This window comes from Salvelinus sp. IW2-2015, linkage group LG19, assembly GCF_002910315.2.
Source record: "Salvelinus sp. IW2-2015 linkage group LG19, ASM291031v2, whole genome shotgun sequence".
Lineage (NCBI taxonomy): Eukaryota > Metazoa > Chordata > Actinopteri > Salmoniformes > Salmonidae > Salvelinus > Salvelinus sp. IW2-2015.
In genome coordinates, this window is record NC_036859.1 from 14,451,960 (window position 1) to 14,471,503 (window position 19,544).

The following is a 19,544-nucleotide window of genomic DNA, read 5'->3' on the forward strand; positions in this document are numbered from 1 at the left end:
GGTGGTCGCGGACCGGGCTTCCGAGTGCCAGATGGAAGGAACGGCAGTTGCCGAGGTGGTGGAGGAGGCGGTTGTGGAGCCGGTGGTAGTGGAGGTGGTGGCTGTAGTGGAGGGTGCGGTGGTGGAAGAAGTGGGAGGAGAGGACAAAACCCTTCCCACCCCAATCCCCCTGCTCCAGACTGATGTGACCCCTGAAGGAGAAAGGGCTGAGAAAGACGGCTCCGGAGAGGTTTTGAGTGAGTGCTCCCCAAGTGGGTCAGACAGCATGGGAACGGATAGCACCACGGAGACGGTGTCAGGAGATACGGGAGAAGGGGGAGACTCTGGAGGAACACCTTCCCCCACGAAAAAGAAATGCTGAGGATCTCTCCGACCCCGAACAGGGTGAGGAGAAAAAGGGCAAAGCGGAATGGGAGAGCTCCCAGGGGGAGGAAGAACCTAGAACCTTCCCCTCCAACTCCCCCAACCAAATCTCCTTTTTAAGTCCGGTTTTAACTTCCTCTCCCTGCCAACCCCCTTTGCCCTAGAGGGAGAGCGAAAAAGTACCTGAAAAGTAACCCCTTTAAATTGTTTTTAAAATGCCATCTTTTTTATTTAGCACTGTTTTTACTCACCCCTTTTATGGCTTTTAACATCACCACAATAAATGTCAGGTGTGTAAAAACGGAAGTAAGAGCACAGTCGGGTTTATCCTTTTTAGAAAGGTTTAACTCAGATGTGTTTTTATTACAGGAGTGTGGTCTACCCTTTTTATCCTCTTACAATAAATGGCAGGATAAGTGGCAGCACGGGCCCTCCATTTGGAGTGGTTCCAATTTTAACAAGAATGACAGTGTTGCCATTTTAATCAAGACCCCACAGGTGGTGGTGAGGGGGAGCACGGTGGTGGTAGGTGGGAGTGCTCTTTTAGCCAATTGCACTTTTATGGGAGGGATTTTAATGTGCTAAAATGTGTATGGTTTTAACGACAAACATGACCGGTAGAAGAAGACCTGCAGTCCCACATGCTAAGGAGGGATCCTCTAGTAGTGGGTGGGGATTTTAATTGTGTTTTAAGTAGAGCAGACAGGAGAGGGGCGGGAAAGGATTTAAGGTAGATAGGTCAAGTGTTTTATTGCAAGGGCTGTGCAGGGATTTTAAACTGACTGACTGTTTTAAAACCTTGCATCCAAGAGAGGAGGGCTTCACCTGGACCAGTGGTGACGGCACCAGAGCCTCTCGCATTGACTATCTGTTTACCCGTGACTGTTCCCCAACTGATGCTAGAATAACCCCTGCTTTCTTCTCAGATCACTAACTTCGGGTGTGACTGTGGGAAGAGGGCCCTGGAAACTGAACTGCCCCCTTTTAGAAGATGATAGAGTAGTTAGTCAGTACAGGGAGCAGTTCAGCCAGTGGCAGATGCTACAGGACTTCTTTGACACACGAGCACAGTGGTGGGAAATGGTGAAGGGTAGGACGAGGACCTTCTTTAGAGAGATAGGAAAGACGAAAAGTAAAGAAAAAGATAGACGCATGGTGAGACTGTAGAGGCGACTGGAAAGGTATTTTAATCTAGGTCAACAGGGCTTTGATTTTAACCATGAAATTAAAGAAGTAAAACAGGAAATAGCACTTTTAGCATAACAGAAAAGTAAGGGGGTTATTTTAAGAAGTAAGGAAAGGGAATTAGAAGAGGGTACAAGTGCACAAGGTACTTTTTTAAGAAAATAGTAAAGGTAGAACAATGACAGATTAAAAAAATAAAGATGGGATTTTAAAAACAGATACAGAAGGAATACAGAAGGAAGTAGTCGAGGATTTTTATGGGGAACTGTTTGGAGTAAAGGATGTGTGTGAGGAAACCATGGGGGACGTTTTAACATACAGTCGTGGCCAAAAGTTTTGAGAATGACACAAATATTAATTTCCACAAAGTTTGCTGCTTATGCATCTTTAGATATTTTTGTAAAATGTTACTATGGAATGCTGAAGTATAATTACAAGCATTTCATAAGTGTCAAAGGCTTTTATTGACAATTACATGAAGTTGATGCAAAGAGTCAATATTTGCAGTGTTGACCCTTCTTTTTCAAGACCTCTGCAATCCGCCCTGGCATGCTGTCAATTAACTTCTGGGCRACATCCTGACTGATGGCAGCCCATTCTTGCATAATCAATGCTTGGAGTTTGTCAGAATTTGTGGGTTTTGTTTGTCCACACGCGCTCTTGAGGATTGACCACAAGTTCTCAATGAGATAAGGTCTGGGGAGTTTCCTGACCTTGGACCCACATATCGATGTTTTGTTCCCCGAGCCACTTAGGTATCACTTTTGCTTTATGGCAAGGTGCTCCATCATGCTGGAAAAGGCATTGTCCATCACCAAACTTCCTGGATGGTTGGAGAAGTTGCTCGGAGGATGTGTTTGGTACCATTCTTTATTCATGGCTGTGTTCTTAGGCAAAATTGTGAGTGAGCCCACTCCCTTGGCTGAGTGAAAACCCCACACATGAATGGTCTCAGGATGCTTTACTGTTGGCATGACACAGGACTGATGGTAGCGCTCACCTTGTCTTCTCCGGACAGCTTTTTTCCGGATGCCCCAACAATCGGAAAGGGGATTCATCAGAGAAAAGGACTTTACCCCAGTTCTCAGCAGTCCCAATCCCTGTACCTTTTACAGAATATCAGTCTGTCCTTGATGTTTTTCCTGGAGAGAAGTGGCTTCTTTGCTGCCCTTCTTGACACCAGGCCATCCTCCAAAAGTCTTTGCCTCACTGTGCTGGCAGATGCACTCACACCTGCCTGCTGCCATTCTCTGAGCAAGCTCTGTACTGGTGGTGCCCCGATCCCGCAGCTGAATCAACTTTAGGAGACGGTCCTGGCGCTTGCTGGACTTTCTTGGGCGCCCTGAAGCTTCTTCACAACAATTAACCGCTCTCCTTGAAGTTCTTGATGATCCGATAAATGGTTGATTTAGGTGCAATCTTACTGGCAGCAATATCCTTGCCTGTGAAGCCCTTTTTGTGCAAAGCAATGATGACAGCACGTGTTTCCTTGCAGGTAACTGTGGTTGACAGAGGAAGAACAATGATTCCAAGCATCACCCTCCTTTTCCAGTCTGTTATTCGAACTCAATCAGCATGACAGAGTGATCTCCAGCCTTGTCCTCGTCACCACTCACACCTGTGTTAACGAGAGAATCACTGACATGATTTCAGCTAGTCCTTTTGTGGCAGGGCTGAAATGCAGTGGAAATGTTTTGGGGGGATTTAGTTCATTTGCATGGCAAAGAGGGACTTTGCAATTAATTGCAATTCATCTGATAACTCTACATAACATTCTGGAGTATATGCAAATTGGCATCATACAAAGTGAGGCAGCAGACTTTGCGAAAATTTATATTTGTGTCATTCTCTGTACATCGACAGGACCTTACCCAACACAGACAACCTAACAAACGACCTGACGAGGACAGAAATCGATCGAGGACTGAAACATTTTAAGAGGGGTAAGTCACCGGGGGAGGATGGCCTCCCCTTGGAGTTGTATTTGACCTTTTGGGATGTTTTAGCCAACAAACTTCTCACTGTTTTTACTGACTTTGAACACCTTGACAGACTACCTGACAGTTTTAGAGTAGGGATCGTGACTCTTTTACATTAAAAAAATTACAGGACTGACCTGAAGAACTCGAGACCGATTACCCTTTTAAATTTGATTGTAAACTTTTTACCAAGGTTTTCACACTCAGAATGTCTTCTATTTTAGGGTAGGTGATCCACCCGGACCAAACCTGTGTCATTCCCGGAAGGAAGATCACGGACAGCCTGGTACTGATCAGAGATGCCATCTGTTATGCGAGAGACAGAAACATGCGGCTTGTAGTCCTAAATTTAGATTTGGAAAAAGCCTTTGATCAGGTCTCGCACCAGTACCTCTTCAAGGTACTGCAAAAAATGGGCTTCCCGGACAGGTTCTTAGCTTGGGTGGGACTGCTGTACGAGGATGTCACCAGCAAAACCCCTTGTAAATGGGCATTTGTCAAAAGCAGTGGGAGTACACTGTGGCGCCCGTCAGGGCGATAAACTCCTCTTCTGTTTGTGGCCTGTATCTGACCACTGGCACAGGTCTTGCAAAGGGACCAATGAATCAGTGGGGTGGGTATCCCGGGGAGTGGGGGGATGACCGCCAAGTGATTTTTTTACATGGACGATGTGAACATTTTATGTACCAACCTTTTATCCGTCGACCGGACCCTGGACAGGACTGACTGGTACGGACGAGCCTCTGGGGCGAGACTGAACAGAGACAAGACAGAGGCCCAATTTTTTGGACAGACCCAGACTTGACCAGACTTCCACTGACTGTTAAAAAGACGGACATAAGGATACTGGGGATAAAGTTTGACTGGGAGGTAGGAGGGAGCGGCAACTGGAGTGGGATCCTGGGGACAGTAAGACAGAAACTGGGTTTTTGGGGATATCGACAGCTGACTTTTGAGGGCAAGGTTTTTATCATTAAAGCTGTGATTTTACCTGTGCTTTTATTAATCAGTTCTGTTTTTATCCCCCCACGAAGAACTCTTTTAGCTCTGGAACCGATGCTGTTCTACCTCCTGTGGGGAAGCAAGTGGGAGAGGCTGAGGAGGGAGGTGGTCAAGAGGCCCAGGTCCAAGGGGGGGAAAGGCTTGCCTGACCTCTACTTGTTTCTGGGCAGCTGCTACACAGCGTTACATCTCACTCTTGCCACCTGCCCGGTCAACAACAAGACACAGGCCCTCGCACGGTTCTGGCTGGGATCTTACCTCAGAACCCTGAGGCTGATCCTAGTCGACCTGCGAGACACTTTCTTTCCTGCCCCACACACACTTCGTCCAGCTCCAGAAGTTTATAAGACATTTTAAACTGGAAAAAGAAGCAGTCACGGTTTTAACTTAATACCGCTCTCTTCTCTCTCTTGTGCAGGTGCAGGAGTGGGAACCAGTGTGTCCAGTGCGCGGGCTTGCTATAGGCGAGCCCATAACGGATTAGCGTTACCTGCTCTCCTGAATCGGCACTGGGACCTGTCCTGGATGGTCGCCCACGAGATCCTCCCGGTCAGGGCCGTTATGCACTCCCGGGGCATGGCGAGGATATCCGCATGCCCCCGACCAGGCTGTGGCCAAGAGGAGTCGGTGAGGCACTTGCTCTGGGAGTGCAGAGCCGCCAGGGACCTGTGAAAGGAAGCAGGCCCCCTGATCTCCGAATGTCTGCCTGCAGGGGAGGACCTAACGCCCCAGCTCGTGCTGTATGGGGTGGGCCGAAGGCCTATTCCACCGAAGGCCTTCACCAAGCTCTGGCCCACCCTCACGTGTCTGAAGGATGCACTGTGGTCCTCCCGCAACCTGCTGGTAGTGAAACGAGTAGAGACCACCCCCCAGGCGTGCGCCTAGGGGAGGGATCTTCTCTTGGCCCCGAAGGACAGGATGGTGATTGATTCGGAAGAGCAGGAGGAGGCAAGTTTGTTAAGGACTCACCCCGCTCCTGTACAAAGGACCGAAGACAGCTTTTTAACAAAGTTACTTTTTAACATGTTTTCCATGTCTTAAAAATGTTTTACTTTTGTTAAATCATTTGTACACATTTTAAATGGCTTTTACAGAATTGGATGTGTTACATAGAAAAGTACTATTTTATTGGTTTTAACAACATGTACTTTTTACACAAAAATATTTCTGAGCTGTTTTAAAGGAAATGCGATAAAACGTTTCTGAAAGAAGAAAAAAAGAAAAGAGAGAAAAAAACGAAAAAAACAACTCTCTTTACTGCTTCGGCATATAACACTTTCTGTACTACTCTGACTCTGACAACCTCAATCTGCCTTTTTCTCACCGGACACCTCCGATCTCCAGCTCCACGGGCACCCCCACAACTAACACACATAACTTTCCACATAACTTTTACTAATAGTGGTAGAAATGTGTGGGGAGAGTAGCTAAAGCCAACTTCATAAAATTGCTAGGTGGATAGTAGTATTACAGAGATTATATATATATACATGTGCAAGAAAAAGTATGTGAACCCTTTGGAATTACCTGGATTTCTGCATAAATTGGTCATAAAATTTGATCTAATCTTCATCTAAGTCACAACAATAGACAAATACAGTCTGCTTAAACTAATAACACATAAACAGTTCATGTCTTTATTGAACACACCGTGCAAACATTCACAGTGCAGGGTGGGAAAAGTATGTGAACCCTTGGATTTAATAACTGGTTGACCCTCCTTTGGCAGCAATAACCTAAACAAAATGTTTTTTGTCTTTGCGTATCAGACCTGCACAATGGTCAGGAGGAATTTTGGACCATTCCTCTTTACAAACTGTTTCAGTTCAGCAATATTCTTGGGATGTCTGGTGTGAACTGCTCTCGAGGTCATGCCACAGCATCTCAATCGGGTTGAGGTCAGGACTCTGACTGGGCCATTCCAGAAGGTGTATTTTCTTCTGTTGAAGCCATTCTGTTGTTGATTTACTTCTGTGTTTTGGGTTGTTGTCCTGTTGCATCACCCAACTTCTGTTGAGCTTCAATTGGCGGATAGATAGCCTTACATTCTCCTGCAAAATGTCTTGATAAACTTGGGAATTCATTTTTCTGTCGATGATAGCAAGTTGTCCAGGCTCTGAGGCAGCAAAGCAGCCCCAAACCATCATGCTCCCTCCCCCATATTTTACAGTTGGGATGAGGTTTTGATGTTGGTGTGCTGTGCCTTTTTTCCCCCACACATAGTGTTGTGTGTTCCTTCCTTCCTTCCAAACAACTCAACTTTAGTTCCATCTGTCCACAGAATATTTTGCCAGTAGTGCTGTGGAACATTCAGGTGCTCTTTCGCAAACTTCAGATGTGCAGCAATATTTTTTTTGGACAGCAGTGGCTTCTTCCGTGGTGTCCTCCCAAAACACCATTCTTGTTTAGTGTTCTACATATCGTAGACTTGTCAACAGAGATGTTTGCATTTTCTTGAGATTTCTGTAAGTCTTTAGCTGACACAGTATTCTTCTTAACCTCATTGAGCATTCTGCGCTGTGCTCTTGCAGTCATCTTTGCAGGACGGCCACTCCTAGGGAGATTAGCAACAGTGCTGAACTTTTTTCCATTTATAGATCATTTGTCTTACCGTGGGCTGATGAACGTCAAGGCTTTTAGAGATACTTTTGTAACCCTTTCCAGCTTTATGCAAGTCAACAATTCTTAATCGTAGGTCTTCTGAGATCTCTTTTGTTCGAGGCATAGTCCACTTCAGGCAATTCTTCATGTGAATAGCAAACTCACATTTTGTGAGTGTTTTTAAATTGCTGGGCAGCTCTAACCAACATCTCCAATCTCATCTCATTGATTGGACTCCAGGTTAGCGGAGTCCTGACTCCAATAAGCTTTTGGAGAAGTCATTAGCCTAGGGGTTCACATACTTTTTCCAACCTACACTGTGAATATTTCAAATATGGATTCAATATAGACAATAAAAATACAATAATTTGTGTGTTATTAGTTTAAGCACACTGTGTTTGTCTATTTTTGTGACTTAGAGGAAGATCAGATCACATTTTTTGTCCAATTTATGCAGAAATCCAGGTAATTCCAAAGGGTTCACATACTTTTATTTGCCACTGTATACACTACCGGTCAAAAGTTTTAGAACACCTACTCATTCAAGGGTTTTTCTTTATTTTTGCTATTTTCTACATTGTAGAATAATAGTGAAGACATCAAAACTATGAAATAACACATGGAATCATGTAAAAAATATATTTTATATTCTTCAAAGTAGATACCCTTTGCCTTCATGACAGCTTTGCACACTCTCGGAATTCACTCAACCAGCTTCACCTGGAATGATTTCCAACAGTCTTGAAGGAGTTCCCACATATGCTGAGCACTTGTTGGCTGCTTTTCCTTCACTCTGCGGTCCAACTCATCTCAAACCATCTCAATTGGGTTGAGGTCGGGTGATTGTGGAGGCCAGGTCATCTGATGCAGCACTCCATCACTCTCCTTCTTGGTCAAATATCCCTTACACAGCCTGGAGGTGTGTTGGGTCATTGTCCTGTTGAAAAACAAATGATAGTCCCACTAAGCGCAATGGGATGGTGTATTGCTGCAGAATGCTGTGGAAGCCATGCTGGTTAAGTGTGCCTTGAATTGTAAATAAATCACAGACAGTGTCACCAGCAAAGCACCCCCACACCATCACACCTCCTCCTCCTCCATGCTGGGAACCACACATGCAGAGATCATCTGTTCACCTCCTCTGCGTCTCACAAAGACATGGCGGTTGGAAACAAAAATCACAAATTTTAACTCATCAGACCAAAGGACAGATTTCCATCGGTCTATTGTCCATTGCTCGTGTTTCTTGGCCCAAGCAAGTCTCTTCTTATTATTGGTGTTGTTTAGTAGTGGTTTCTTTGCAGCAATTTGATCATGAAGGCTCCTCTGAACAGTTGATGTTGAGATGTATCTGTTACTTGAACTCTGTGAAGCATTTATTTGGGCTGTAATTTCTGAGGTTGGTAACTGTAATGAACTTATCCTCTGCAGCAGAGGTAACTCAAATGTGTTATTTCATAGTTTTGATGTCTTCACTATTATTCTACAATGTAGAAAATAGTAAAAATAAAGAAAAAGCCTGGAATGAGTAGGTGAGTCCAAACGTTTGACTGGCACTGTATTTATATATATACATATTACATATATAATCTCTGTAATATTGCTGTCCACCTAACAATTTTATGAAGTTGGCTTGAGACCTGTTGCACCCTATGGGCATGACACCTCTGGGTGTGTATACATATTTTTTTCTGATGGGAGCAGTTCTGGGGTTAAAGCCCCAAATTATCAAAAATAAACAGTTTAAAAATAAAGAACATTTWAAAAAAGCACTCTTTCGTATGATTTTCATTTTACTAAGACTAACACATTATTTTCTTAAAGTACACTGCTGCTGTCTACTGGATTGAAATGGGATGAACATAAATTACATCCATGAGTAGTATCCACTTGGGGAAGTAGATTGCCAAAATCCTAAACTATGCCTTAATTTGCCAATCATAGCTCTCCTGATTTGCATATTCCCAGGATGCTTCACTCTAGTTTGTCTGATTTTGTAGTAGAAACAGAAACAAACGCAGACAACTGTACCTATGTGAGAATTTTCATCGAAGTAATACATATAAAAATGTATTCTATAATCATGGTACATTTTGGAAGGTAATTTTAAATGTTGTCATTAAACCGTAATAGAGATTGTCTGGGCTGATGTGAAACTATATAACAACGTTCACGCTTCCTCTGATCATGTGGGAGGAAGCTCATTGTAGAGGTCACATGCAGGGTGCTAGTCACTCAACCAATCACCTTGGGGAAGGTCTGAGACAAGAGCCAATCACTGCCCTAGCAGGGTATCACCTGATCTGGGTGAGTGAGTGCACAGAGAATATGGGCCATTGTGAGTTGTCTTTACAGGAGAAACCAGCCAGTGCAGCTCTCCAGCACTACTGGTGGATGTGAACCTCACTGGTTTGGAAACACTCATGGCTGGCGTATGAGTGCGATGTGTGAGTTGGAGTACACCTCCAGAACCCAATTCAGACTACTCTCCCCCCACGCTTTTAAACCTCTTTTTTTCCCCCCTGACAATTCTTCCCACATAACACTTTTAATATTTAATTTCAATTTGTGAAATAGTGAAATAGAATAAAGAAAAGTGAAATAGATAATAAACAAAAGTGTAATAAAAATGACACTCAGAAAAGTTCCAAAAGAATAAAGACATTTCAAATGTCATATTATGTTGTAATGATGTGCAAATAGTTAAAGTACAAATGGGAAATTAAATAAACATAAATATAGGTTTGTATTTACAATGGTGTTTGTTCTTCTTTCTGCTGTGGTTGCACACATATTTCACCCAATAGATATGTGAGTTTATCGACATTGGATTTGTTTTGGAATTCTTTGTGAGTCTGTGTAATCTGAGGGAAATACGGGTTAGGAAGTGCAGCTCAGTTTTCACCTCATGACTATCAAACTACTCTCCCCCTGTCATAGTGTTTTACAGCAATCGTGTAGTTATTTAGTGTCATTTTGGAATAAGCTCAATAACTATCTTTAGTTTAATTAGTATTTTAGTGGCATACTCCACTTCTCCACCTGTAGGCTACCTAATCAGTCAGTGCCCAGGACTGGATCAGACCAGACTGGACTACAACTAATGTCTGTGTCTGTGTTTGCTCAGGAGTGTGTGAGACTTAATTAGATATGAAGGTAATAGAGTGTATTCACAAACAACACACAGTACAGACTGAAAACACACTAAATGCACACATACTTCTTTGGTTGAGGTCAAGTGACATAACCCAAAACATTTACACACTTTTTGGAGATAAAGAGGGACCTTCAACCGAATAACAGGTTGTGTACTCCCACAGCCCTTTACAGCGTCAGATACAAATTACCTCCAAAAATGAATGACAAACAGACGATAGGCCAGAATACCACCACCCCTGAGATTTGGACTGAGCTGAAGGAGCTGAGAGACATGGTGCAAAACAGTGAGGACCAGACAGAGGAGTAACAATTGCTCTTGCTTGTTTGTTTCACTTTTGTGAAAGCATATTCAAAGAGTCCATGTCTGTTTTCATTATGATTACCATCTGAACATAAAATATCTCTTGGCCTGAGTTGCACCATCTATTTCAATTAGCCTAGAAATCAAATTCCCTGTTTATTACATGCCACCGAAACGTGAGAAATTTCACATTTGATCTCTGGGAGAGAGCGACCTCTACTGGCACACATCACCACTAGCCACATTACCGCAGGACTTTCACACTGCGCATGCGCTGTTTTGTGTATTCAAGCTAAACAACATGGCGGCGAAACGAATCTAGATCTCTATTTGAGTTTATAAAACGCCTTCGACGTGGATAGCAACTAATTGGCTATATTTATAGAATAATACTTCTGAAATAGAGAGGTAATTGTTTATATATATATTTGTTTAGACTATTTTGTGAAAAAATGAATTGTACCACGAACGTAGTGCAGGTGACAAACGTGTCGCCAAGCACAACATCCGAGCAGATGCGAATGCTGTTCGGGTTTCTTGGAACCATTCAAGAACTAAAATTGTTTCCACCAGAGTAAGTAGCTCATATTTGTTGAACGGTTGTCGCTAACTATATACAGTTATTGTTTATTTAGTTAATCACTTCCTACCACTTTGTGATTTGATTGATTTAAATGTAGTATTATTATTAACGATGCTAACGTTAGCATCAGGAGGCCCCATCTCTGGCCGTCCCCGAAACCTAAGAAGGCGAATCATTAACTACTATAGTTGGGTAACAATAGGTTGCTTAGCTTAGGTTGCTTAGCTACTTCGGGGATGTTTTGCTATATACAATCTACTATGGTGTCGCTAGCGGACTAACTGACGTTAGTTAACTACAAAAACGTTTTTTATTGCAGTGAATCGCCTCTGCCAGTGACGTCGCGTGTGTGTTTTGTGAAGTTCCAAGAGTCGGAGTCCGTGGGGGTGTCTCAACATCTGACCAACACAGTCTTCGTGGACAGGGCGCTGATCGTCGTCCCTTTTGCCGAAGGTTGGTGCTTTGTTCTTCCCTTTCTGTATGAATGATCCTTGATTGTATGATGTAGTGATGGGAGAGTGACGCCTGACGGCCCCATTGATTTCAGGATGGAGTTCTATGAGCCTGTGGTTTGAGCCACTGTTAAGTATGTATCCTAACTATTTCAGATTATATCAGTTTCACTTGCTTTAGCAATGTAAACATATGTTTCCCATGCCAATGAACCCCATTGAATTGAATAGTATCCATTTTTGATCTGACAAGCCTATCTGATTCTGTGATCAATGATGTCATGCCACTCTTCCTGTCCTATCTTGTACGATCCCTCTGCTAATTGCAATGAGAGAGGTGTCTACACCAGCTCTCACAACCCAGACCCTTGGTATACTGTGGAACTAAAGACCAAACCTATAACCATACACATATTATGTCTTATATAAAGTTGCTGCCACACTGTAAGGTCATAATGTCATCCATGATGCGTTGGACTTGGTAGACACTAAACACAGATGCCCTTGAGTAGTCTGTAGTAGTCTCCAGAGCCAATTCTTTGTCCTCCTCCACCAGTAAGCACAGTATACCAAGGTCTGCTTTAGGGACTGGGACTTGCTCCGACTGAGAGGGCTGAACAAGCCCAGACCCATGGGCAGACAGACGTTTCWCCTCAAAAGAAAGCAGAGATGAACTTACATGTGTATAAAAACTTAACCATGCTTTTTATTTTCTCCCCCATATTGGACTATCCTCTATTAAACTTCTCTCTGTTATTTGTGTGTGTGATTTGTTGTAGTGGAGAAGGCAAATGCAGAGCCCCCTCCTTGATGGCTGAAAGTGGTCCTCTGCCTGCCAACAGGGGATTGTAGGCATTTACAAAAGGCCAGCAAGCGTTCAAGCAGCCCCCCCAGACCCTTCTCTTTCTCTTTTTTCCTGTGTCCTTTCTTCTCTCTTTATCTCTCATTTTCTCTTCTTTAGGGTATTTTAGTTTAAATTGAATGCAGTAGCATAGATATTACTGTTAATACTATAATGCATATCACATGTATTACACAAATATTACTTGACTGCTCACAAGTACATATTTATCAAAACAGGTGTGTTAATAATCTGACCTGTATAATGTCCAATCTGGTTTTCTCATTGGATCCAAGTGGTAAGAAGTAAACCATAGCAGAGTAACAGAACAGTAAACTATACACTTCTCAATAACACAGATATTGGTATACCTGCATTTCATACTTTTTTCACCTTTAGCGTTAAGGCACTTCCTGGTTTGGGGAATTGGGTGGCCAATAGTATCCAATTTAAATATAGKAAGAAATTATATGCACTCACTCACCACTCTGTCCCTGAAATTGGCGGATTAAAATAGCTAGTCTGTGTGTTTTCGATGTTGACCAGTGATGCTGTACTTTAAGGTTCCTGACTGTATCTAGTTGTTAATTGTCTTAGATATCCACCCCACATGGCAATGGCAACTGGTTCAGTGCTCTCTCTTTAACAGTGGTCTTTCTTTTTTGTTGTTGTGTTTTACAGTTCTTTTTCCTGGCTCAGCCAGTCCTGTATACCAGGCCCCGCTGAAAATACCACCCAACCGTTTTGTCTCCTGCAGCTAAATTCTCTCCCCCATGTGCCCTTTTTAAATGTTGTTTGTGAGTGTGTGTGTTTGTGTGTCTTCTGTAAAAAAAAAATGTTAATTTTGCTATTGTATCTTGATTAAGATATTGTATGTTTTCTTTTTTTAGGTAGCAATGGCAACATTGAGATCTGAAACCATAGTTTTTTTTCTTTTTCTGATCACTATGTTAGGCGAACAAGCTAATCTAATATTGCCAAGATGATTTTACACTTAAACAAAAGGCATTGGTTCATTTGTTGCATATTTAATGCAGTGACAGGTAAGGTTCTTGGGAGCGTAGATATCACCTACCCAAAATGTGAATGCTAGCTGGGTTTTTTTTCTACTTATTACTGTATTGCTGGTAAGTAGTAGAAAATGTCAGTAATCACTGTTGACCTCCAACTCTCTGAAATTCTTTTTGTTTTGTGTATCTCGATTTTTCTCTGTGTGCTCCTTAGTAGTGAAGCCGCCAACGTGAGTCGCTTGTTCAATCTAAATGAAAATTGAGAGCACACCCCACTGGAGAAGCCGCTGTGCTAGCTAACGTTTGGTTCATGACTTAAAAAACACGTTCAGGTGATACAATCTTGGCAGTGTTCACTGGAGTAGTGTGTATTGTGATATACTATTTTCCCAATCTTAGTTATTTTTCAATCTACACTGATTAAAATAATAAAGGGAACAAGCCTTCTCAAATCTAGCAGCTATCAAAGGTAACAGTATTGAAACCTTTACAAATGTTTTTGAAGAATATTTGATCAAGTCATCTGTTTTTTTTGTTTTTCAAAATGCCTCTCCTTTTTAGTAGAGTCTAGACGTTGATGTTCTCTTCTTCCCCTAATGCCTGTTTGGTTTTTCTGTAGGCGTTATCCCGGAGGAGGCTAAAGCTTTGTCACTGCTGGCGCCAGCAAATGCTGTTGCAGGGATTCTGCCCGGAGGAGGTCTCCTTCCAACACCAAACCCCATGTCTAATCCACAGGTAGGACTTCTCCCAACACCAAACCCCATGTCCTATCCACAGGTGGGTTCTCAGCACAGAGATACAATGTTTAATTGTTCTATTTAATTCTGTGGTCCTTAAGTTATTCAAATTAAACATCTGTCTTAATGACTTGATAATAGTCCGCTTGTGTATATATAGACAATGAAAGGGTTAATGATGTGCTGTTGTTTTTTTTTAGATGGGTGGCAATCCTTTCGGCGGTCCCTCCATGGAAGCGATGGCAGCGTTCGGGTTTTCAAACCCCAATATGAATATGAACCCCCAGGTGAGTGTTGACTTGAAATCTGGTGATATTTTTGTGTGCGCACACAACTGCTGGTGTCGAAGGGAAATGTTTAAAGGATATCAGATCTCTAACTTGTATATTATATATTTCACACTTTTCTTCACTCTTCTTCCCCAACAGTCATTTCCCACTGACCAGCTTCTGAAGTTTATGTCGCAGGTGGATCCAAAGTAAGTCATCATGCCTCTAGAAAATGTCCATTACAAGACATGAAACACCTATGAGCTGTTCATTTGTTGGATGGCCCTCCAGTGTGTTCTAATTAAGCAATAAGGCCTGCGGAGGTGTGTTATATAGCCAATATACCACGCCTACGGGCTGTTCTTGTGCACGGAGGGCCTAGATACAGCGCTTAGCAGATGTATATTGGCTTTATACCACACCTCCTCATACCACAAACCCGAGGTACCTTATTGCTTTGTAAACCGTTTGCCAACATAAGTATGACAGTAAACAAGTCGTTTTGTGTCATACCCTTAGTATATGGTCTGATATACACACGCCTGGAATGCTGTTTCAGCCTATCAGCATCTTGGACCCAAACTACCCGGTTTATAATCACCACTAAATAATGTCCTCTTCTTCAGAATGAACCACATGGGTGTAGGGATGAACATGAACATAAACATGAATCCGGGCCTGAAGGCAGACTCCTCCAACAAAGAGATAGAAGAGGCCATGAAGAGGGTCAGAGAGGCCCAGTCACTCATCTCTGCTGCCATCGAGCCTGGGAGTGAGTAGCCCAAGCATTGCATCTCCAAAGGATATATTATGTCTGATAAATTACTGGTAGCCCTAGCTATAAGCTGTTATTTGCTCTACCAAAGTAACTTAATGTTTTGTTTATGCAGACAAGGAGAGCAAGAGGAAGCACTCGCGTTCCAGGTCCAGGTCTAGACGCAGAAGGTCCCGTTCTCGCTCCAGACACAGGTGAACACAAACTCTATTCTCCTGACAAATAATTTGGATTTTGTTAAAAAATAAAGGTAGTATGTTTTTTTGTTTGTTTTCATATTGAGGGCAGCGACTAATGTTGTGTTTGTGTGATCTGCAGGCGTTCAAAGAGCAGGTCAAGGCGACGCTCGCACTCCAGGAACAGGAGACGCTCCAAGAGCCCCCGAAGGAGGAGTGGGAGGTCCCACTCCAAAGACAGGAGCAGACCATCACCAAGCAAATCCAGGTGAGCCACAGAGCACAGACTTGACCCATTCTTAATCCTCAAACTGCACAATCTGAACTTCTGAGACAGCCCTGCGATTACTGTCTACCTCCTTATCACAACTCTAATCCCAATATACAATAAGAAATGTTGATCAGATGTAATTAACTTGTCTCCGATCCACAGGGATAGGAAGAAAGAGGAGCGGGATAAAAAGCGCTCCAAAACACCTCCGAAAAGCTACAGTACTGCCAGGAGGTCTCGCAGTATCGATCGGTTAGTGCAGCTTTCATTGGTCAGAGTTGTGGCTCTGTTTCACCATGCTGTCCCAACATGTTGTTGATTGGTCAGATATTTACTACATTTTTTTTCATGCTGTTGGGTATAGAAGGCGGAGAAGGAGTCGCAGTGCCAGCCGATCTCCTAAGAAATCCCCCAAGAGGAAAGTCTCCAGGACTCCCTCTCCTAGAAGGTTGGTGTTTTGGGGATCTCGATTCTCATGATTCTCATAGAACAAGAGAATTTCCTTAGTGAACACATTTTCAATATGCTGCCAGTGGTATTTTATTGCTATTTTGAGACTGAAAATGATGGGACATTTTGGTATACAAAGTGTAACTGTAAATGCCCTCAGAACACTCACTCAAAAATGTATTTAGATTCAAATTTCAAGGTTTTTTAAATCAACCTGGAAATAAGCCATTTTAGACAGTCAACTACTACACTTCTCTTTGGATTTGGAGACTTTGTTCCTTAAGCTTTTAACTCTCCTCTCCCTACAGACATAAGAAGGAGAAGAAGAGGGACAAGGAAAGAGAGAAGGACCGTGAGCGCAGGAGCGATAAAGACCGCAGTCGGGATGAAAGGAAGGAAAAGAAAGAAAGGAGTAAAGACAAAGAAAAGGAAAGGGAGAAAACTGATGGGGAGAAAGGAGATGTAAAGGTCAGCACCAATGTAGGATGTCCATGTTAATTTTATTTCTTCCTTCTGTATTTTGACCTCTGTTAGAGATCTAGCGTTTCCTCGCTGTATATGAAAGAATAACAAGTGATATGAAATGAGCGTCTGAAATATTAAACTTGGTCATTTCAAATTTCCTTAGGCGTCTTTGCAGGTTACCAGAGACTATGATGAGGAAGAGCAGGGCTACGACAGTGAGAAGGAGAGGGAGAGGCTGGACAAGAAAGATTCCGACCAGGACTCCGGAGCCCAGTCTCCTCACTCAGTGGAAGGTAATGGTACTGGGCTTTCCAAAGTCAACGGAGACGACCACCGTGAAGAGGACGACATGGATGTCAGTGATTGAGTCACCCAATAATAGAGACGGATGTATAGACCTCTATGTACCCAACCCTCCATTGTACCAAAACCTCCATGCCCCACCGAGCTTACTGTATTCGGGCTTCATTCAACTCAACTCGATCCTTTATCTCAGTTGAATTGTTAGTTTTCCTTTTGGATAGACTAGACAAACTAGATCAAGTAGAAGATGAACCGAAAGAATTTTCTGTTTTGTCATAATTTTCTGTATGTATTATAATTATTTGGTCCTATTTTGATGGTGAAAATGTGAAAAGGGTGTGGTTGGTTGAAAGTTTTATTGCTGTAATTTGAAAGTGGATACTATTTGGCAAAGTGTGCAACTTGATTTTCTTTTTTTAAGCATAGGGCTTACATGATGATGATGATGATGATGATAATGGCATTTGTGTATTTTTTGTTGTTTAACTCTAGTTTCTACACATTGCTAGGAGCAGAAGCAGCCAGTTACACTGCTTGAGAAGTTCACTGTATGTCCATTTTCATCAGACAACATGGCTGCTACATAGAACAGCGCTGTGGGCTTAGCTTTTTATTATTGAGCTTCTGTACTGAAGTCGCCTCAATAAATTCACCATCTATTCTCTGTCACTCCTATACGTGGTATATTGTGTTTATATCCCATCCGTTATTATACGGAAGATGTATACTTATACTGAGTCTTGTGGCGCTATAATAACCTGTCCTTATATCTCGCACCTATTCACAATACCCAGTAGATCTGATGCTCGTTGTAATTCTTAGAAGTTTGTATTGTTTTATCAGTGACTTTTTATATACAATAAAACCCTGGGGAAAGATTTGATTTATTTTGTTTTAAACTTCAGGTGCTCATTTTAGGTTTAGGGCAAAGTTTTAACATGGGCCCTTGTATGACCCAGTATCAAATGCTGAGCTATCTGAGGCCTGAATAGTATGGTTGATCAATAGAGAATTAGGCCAGGGTTTCTATTCAATCCGTATCGTGGACGTTCAGTGTGATTTAAAGGCAATGGTGCCGTGTTAGTGGAGACTGCATTCACGGTATATAGCCTACACTTTCTCATTAACTTGTAACATGGGTAGGGTATAAGGATGGGTGTGGTTTCGTGACAATGACCACAAGACCACCCATTCACCAATTTGACAGCTCCAATGTAGTTACACCGCCGACAAAAGCATTGAGGTATACATATGTATGCTACCGGGGGTTAACACTGATCTGATTGAATCCAAATTACACTCCCATTGGATTATGGCCAATGTCTTGGAGGCTTGACTCCATGGATTCAGAGACCTAGCTACAGTCTGTTGGAGACTACAATTAAAATACCACTGAATAAAATACAAAGAAACAGACAGTGCTGAGAAGTGATGGTGCTGGTGCTTTATTTAAAGGGATGGGAAGTTGGAAAGCTGCAATACATTTAGAAATACCAGTAGGCCCGAAGCCAGATACACATCTGATTTCAAAAACCATATGGATCTTACATTTTAATGAGCTTATACCGTCCAACTGTAAGCTCATTGAAATGTAATGAAATTGTACAGAAAAGTCTAAAGTAATACAGACAGGTATACACTCAATGAAAGTTGCAGTTAATGCTTAAACCACCTAAGTACATTTGACCAAAGGGTTTTAGTGTGATTACAATATTTATACGGTAGAAGTTAGTCTTCCTGAATAATCAGAAAGGATAGGGAGATGGTAGCAGGTATAACAAGTGTAGGAAATATACGCTCAAGAGTATACAAGTAATCCAATTGGGTCAACGTAGCATGCAATTAAATATACTTAATGTCAGTGCAGTATCAAACTAGAACAGCTTTCCTGATACCCCATCTGGGTTCGCTCACACACAATCTCACACACACACAACCCTTTAAAGTCCTCTCTCGCACACAAAACAGATTAAATTCACAGTCACTTGAAACAGACAGTGATAGCCAGGAGGTAAGATAGATGAGCTAACCTGCACTAGAGAGAAAAGGCTTGGGTGTTGATATCTTTGTAAGAATGCAGTTTTACACCATACTTTCTCCCAGCTGGTTTAAAAAAACATTCTTATGTACTGGAAATGTATTGCTACACAGTGTTGCTCCTTTGACACACACGTACAGTACATTTGGTACATCATTTTCTCAGTTCAGTTATGACATCTTTATATTTCTAACACTTCATTTATACCATAGTCATTTACAGGCAATGAATGTCCAAGGGTACTTAAATATGTTGAAAAAGGGGCAGTCCCCAAAGGGCAGACGCTAGATAAACTGGGTGCAGTGAGTGCTAAACCTGGAGAAGTGCACGCTTAAGATGTCACAGATGAAGCCAACTCCATAACGTTTCACAGAAGCTGGTTTGCAGTACAAAGCAGTGATCACGTAGTCGGTGAACAATAAGCTGTTACGGAGATGACATCAAATATTTTTTCAAACTCCTCATCCCCTCAATTCTTCTCTTCTGGAGTTTGACCTTGTGCTGTTGTTGCTACACAGCTGAAAATTGTTGATTCTTGTTTGCTATAAGGAAATATCTACAAAATGAAAAAAACTCAGGGCCAA

At 42.3% G+C, this 19,544-nt stretch overlaps 1 protein-coding gene across 6 annotated transcripts; it reads left to right on the forward strand.

The window, feature by feature from the left end:
* Positions 1-10,863: 10,863 nt before the first annotated feature.
* On the forward strand, positions 10,864-17,591 carry LOC111979204 (serine/arginine-rich splicing factor 11). 6 transcript variants are annotated; one of them, XM_024009579.2, is made up of 12 exons: positions 10,864-11,164; positions 11,493-11,626; positions 14,096-14,253; positions 14,414-14,500; positions 14,642-14,691; positions 15,109-15,254; positions 15,373-15,451; positions 15,576-15,701; positions 15,867-15,956; positions 16,069-16,152; positions 16,463-16,634; positions 16,783-17,591. In XM_024009579.2, exons 1-12 carry the CDS (start codon positions 11,043-11,045, stop codon positions 16,984-16,986), a joined length of 1,452 nt encoding a protein of 483 aa, XP_023865347.1. In that variant the 5' UTR covers positions 10,864-11,042; the 3' UTR covers positions 16,987-17,591. The 6 variants fall into 6 exon arrangements, with proteins under 6 accessions (XP_023865347.1, XP_023865348.1, XP_023865349.1 ...); XM_024009580.2 differs by having other exon boundaries at positions 16,463-16,622; XM_024009581.2 differs by having other exon boundaries at positions 14,096-14,211.
* Positions 17,592-19,544: the final 1,953 nt, after the last annotated feature.